This window comes from Notamacropus eugenii, chromosome Y (genome assembly GCF_028372415.1).
Source record: "Notamacropus eugenii isolate mMacEug1 chromosome Y, mMacEug1.pri_v2, whole genome shotgun sequence".
NCBI lineage: Eukaryota > Metazoa > Chordata > Mammalia > Diprotodontia > Macropodidae > Notamacropus > Notamacropus eugenii.
In genome coordinates, this window is record NC_092880.1 from 11,339,602 (window position 1) to 11,344,332 (window position 4,731).

A 4,731-nucleotide genomic window follows, 5' to 3' on the forward strand; every position below is an offset into this window, starting at 1 on the left:
CCCTTCCCCTCCACAATAGAGTTTTAATTTTTGACCATGGCCTCCCTCAGTCTTCCTTCCCTTTCTGCTCCCCTCCCTTTTAATCCCCTTTTCCCTTACTACTTCTTCCCTCCTTTTTAGCCTCTCCTCCCTTTTCTTTCCCCCTTTCCCTCCTACTGCCTATAGAGCTAATTGTATTTCTATATTTAACTGAGTTTATTGTACCCTCCTTGAATCCAATCAGATGAGAGTACCTCTCAAACAATGCTCATCTCCCTCCCCTCTTTCACTCTATTGTAATATATTTTTGTTCCTCTTCCTGTGATGAAATTTATTTTTTTCTACCTCCTCCCTTTCACATCTCCCATTACAATCCCTTTGCACCCTTATATCACATGTGTTATCATCACATCATTTAATTTATACCCACTCCCTCTATCTACATATATCCCTTTTATATTTCATAATAAATATACAATTCTCAAGATTAACAAATATCATCTTCTCTTATAGAGATGTAAACAGTTTGCCCATATTATGTAACAAGTTTTTTTTTCCTGGTTAACCTTTTGATGCCTCTCTTGAGAACTGCATTTGAAGATCAAATTTTCTATTGAATTCTGGCCTTTTCATCAGGAAGGTCTGGAAATTCCTTATTTCATTGAATGTCCATCTCCTTGCCTGGAATATTATGCTCAACTTTGCTGGGTAATTAATCCTTGATTATAGTCCCAGCTCCTTTGCCTTATGGAATATCATATTCCAATTCCTTTGATCTTTTAATGTAGAAGTTGCAAGGTCCTATGTGATCCTGTAGCTCCTCAATATTTGAATTATTTGTTTCTGGCTGCGTGCAGTATTATCTGCTTACTTGATACTTCTGGAATTCGGCAATGATATTCCTTGGTGCTTTTAGTTTGGAGTCCCTTTCAGGAGGTGAACAATGGATTCTTTCAATGACTATTTTGCCCTCTAGGTCTAGGGCTTCTGGGCAATTTTCCTTGATAATTTCTTCGATGATATTGTCCAGGCTCTTTTTTTCATCGTGGCCTTCTGGTAGACCAATAATCCTTAGATTTTTTTTTTTTCTCTCCTGGATCTATTTTCCAGGTCAGTAAGATATTTTCCAATTAGATATCTTACATTTTCTTCTATCTTTTCATTCTTTAGATTCTGTTTGACTGATTCTTGATGTCTCATAGAGTCATTAGCTTCTACTTGCCCAATTCTATTTTTTATCAAATTGTTTTCTTCAGTTAACTTTTGCATCTGCTTCTCCATCTATCCAATTGTTCTTTTTAAGGAGTTATTTTCTCCAGTTAGGTTTTGTACTTCCCTTTCCATTTGTCCAATTGTCCTTTTGATTTCTTTTGTGATTTCTTTTTTCATATTTTTAAAGTCATTGGTCAGTTTTTCTTCTGTTTCTCTAATTTGGGTTGTAAAATCCAACCTGAGCTCTTCCAAGAAGGCTCTTTTTGCTTCAGACCGGTTCATCTTCCCTTCTGAAGTTTCAGATGGGAGTATAGTCTTAATGATGACCTCTTTGATGTTTGTGTTTTGGTCCTGGTTCCCATAGAAGAATTCTATGGTCTATTCTGCTTTGCTTCTTACTCATGATAATAACCATTTTTCTGGCATTTATAGTAGATCTATGCATCTGGGGCACAAGGAGTTCTGTCCCACAATTCTTGTGCCTAACACCTAAGGCTTTGTGTGTTGTGGCTTCTGGTTCTTTCAGGTAGAAGGTAAAATTCTGCAGCTTACCTGGTGCTGAGCGGGCTGGTGTTGGAACACAGGGGCCAGGTGAGGTCTTTTTCGGTTTTCCCAGCAGTTACCCTGGAGCTAGCTCATTAAGTGTGGGGGGGGTCTGGCCACCAGAGGTCTCCTCTGCTGAGCTAGAGCATAGGCAAGTTCAGTGGTTGGTGATCCTGTCTGCACTAGTGTCTTCCCAATTACCTTGGAGTGCTGAGGCACACATGGGGTACTAGTGTTGGCAGTTGCTGGTTTCACCCCCCTGGGGCTCAGGATCTTCTCCTGGTTTCTTGGGGGGGGATGTCTGGGACAGCTCTTATGCTACACTGGTCCCCTTCAGCCACAGCAAGAGGAGCCCTCCTTAGCAATCTTTCTAGCCCCACAGGCTAAGAGTCTGTTTACCTCTTCTGCTGGTCCCACTGTTTCAGGGCTTTTCCCAGGGAGTTATTCTCTGGGCTCATCAAGGTCAACAAGGGGAGGGAGAAAGTAATTACCAATCACTTCATTATTTTGGCTCCCAGAACCAGAAAAGCAAAGTGATTCATGTTTTTTAAACTTTCCAGTTTTACTACAAAGGCTTATATAGAGCAAGCACTCTATAAATGTTTTCTCAAATATCATGGTTGATCCATCATTGGTAATTCCTTTACCCCATGGCCACAATGCAAATTTCTGTTTATGACAGTCTTGTAGATATGAACAATTGTTCCAAGAAATATAGCTTAGGAAATAATTCTTGAGGATGTGAGTCTCTGGATGTGAGATACAAGAGTGTTTTAAGTAGGATAAGGAGAATCAACATCCACAGTGAGGACTGCAGGGGAGAGAAAACTTTCTACATCCTGCATTCTACAAAGAAACAGAAGGGACCCAACACAATAGAGAAAACTTTGTGAGTTATTTTTCCATTTGAGGACAGATGTGCATTTCAGAATGGCTGGTCTGCATTGGTAGTGACCTAAGGAGAGTTTGAAATTAGATAAGCTATGCGGAAGTCTTAGATATGACACTGTCTTCATGTACATGACAATTCCAGTCTACAGGGCTTATTATGTTGTCAAATGTGTTGGAAAGTAAACCAATCCAGAGCAGTGGATATAATATAAAATTACTAGAGGATCTATATCACTGCCACTCTTGAAGATTGGGAAAATGATCATTTGTTTAGGAAAAGCATATGAAGGAAACTTCAGCAAAGGAACCTAGAGGAGCTCTCCAGACAGCCTTGGAATCAGAAAACCTGGATTAACATCTTGGTTCTGACACTCCTTGTGAAACCACTATAGAGTCACATAACTTTTCTGAGCTCCAACGTCTTGTGTATAGATTAGCAATAATGTTACTAGAATTGTCTACCTAAAGAGGTCTTATGATGAAAGTACTTCAAGAAAATAAAAATTATCCACTGAGTGATAGAGCTATTTTTATCAATTTGTTCAAAATTCCTAGTTCATCTAAGATACAAAAGATCCTTAAACATAATCTGCTTCAGTTATACTGGCCATTTTTATTTTCATGGGCCTGTTTGGAACTCTGCTAAAGTCTATGGCCTCATTTCTGAGAATCATGTATATACAAATGTATAAAATAGATTAAAATGGAAATGAATTTATCAAAATATTTTTAGGTACATGAACCTTGGGTTAAAATCCTCAGGAACAAACACCTCCATCACTTCATGTAAAAAATGAGAAACTAAATGCCGACAGAGAACCTGCCATTTGCCCAAGGTCACACAGTAATTGGGAATCTGACTCTCCAAACAATGACTGTTCTCATCATTTTACATCTGTTTCTTTTCTTCATGCAGTTAGTGGCAAGAGCACTCCACCCCTAGAACATGGCCAATCTCACTGTGGTGACAGGGTTCTTACTCATGGGCTTTTCCAACACCTGGGAGCTGCAGGTCTTACATGCCATCCTCTTCTTGCTGATCTACCTGGTGGCTCTGATGGGAAACCTGCTCATCTTCACCCTCATCTCTCTGGATGGGAAACTCCACACTCCCATGTACTTCTTTCTAAAGAATCTGTCTTTTTTAGATCTTTGTCTTGTTTCTGTCACAGTCCCCAAATCAATTGCAAACTCCCTGAGTAACAGCTATTCCATAACTTTTTGGGAGTGCGTGTCACAGCTCTTTTTAATGATGTTATTTGCCGCATCAGAACTTTTTCTGCTCACAGTAATGTCCTATGACCGTTATGTAGCCATCTGTCAACCCCTGCACTATGAAGTCATTATGAACAGTGAAACTTGTGTGAAGATGGTAACTACTTCCTGGCTCACTGGAGGTTTCTTTGGGGTCCTCTATGCAGTTAGTACTTTTACATTGCCATTTTGTGGCTCCAAGAAGATCCACCAGTTTTTCTGTGATGTCCCTGCCTTGCTCAGGATCTCCTGCTCTGACTCACACCTTACAGTTGATGTCATTATGGTTTTGGCATTTAGTTTAGGGATTTTTTGCTCTATTTACATCACAATTTCTTACAGCCACATCATTTCAACTGTACTGAAGATTCCAATCAAAGAAAGTAGATCAAAAGCATTCTCCACTTGCCTGCCCCACCTCATTGTTTTCACGTTTTTTATCACAACAGGTGTCGTTGCTTATCTAATGCCCCCCCAGGAATCTGACACAGTTTTGCACCTGTTGTTGTCCATGTTCTATACAGTTGTGCCCCCAACTCTGAACCCGGTTATTTATAGTCTGAGAAATAAGGACATGAAGACTTCTTTGAGGAAGCTAACAGCCTGGAAATACTTCTCAAAGGGATTAATACCAAAGTTTTTTCCATGATGGTAGGCCTGTGCAGATATGTTCATGCCTATGTATACACCTATGTGTATATATATATATACATGTATATATATACACACACAGACATGCATATTGTATACACTTCCTACATATTTATGTGTATGTATTGATGCATATATTTCTTATATGTTGATATATCACTTCACTTTATGTGTTTACTTACTTGAATTCTTCACTTACAT

The 4,731-nt window shown here is 39.3% G+C and overlaps 1 protein-coding gene across 1 annotated transcript; it reads left to right on the forward strand.

The window, feature by feature from the left end:
• The first annotated feature begins 3,571 nt into the window (after window positions 1-3,571).
• On the forward strand, window positions 3,572-4,528 carry LOC140516867 (olfactory receptor 14A16-like). Its single transcript, XM_072627734.1, has one exon. It carries the CDS (start codon window positions 3,572-3,574, stop codon window positions 4,526-4,528), a length of 957 nt encoding a protein of 318 aa, XP_072483835.1.
• The last annotated feature ends 203 nt before the right edge of the window (window positions 4,529-4,731 follow it).

What these genes read in the sequence shown, in the direction of transcription:
- LOC140516867 (XM_072627734.1), top strand. Translation starts at nt 3,572, where the DNA reads ATGGCCAATCTCACTGTGGTGACAGGGTTCTTACTCATGGGCTTTTCC.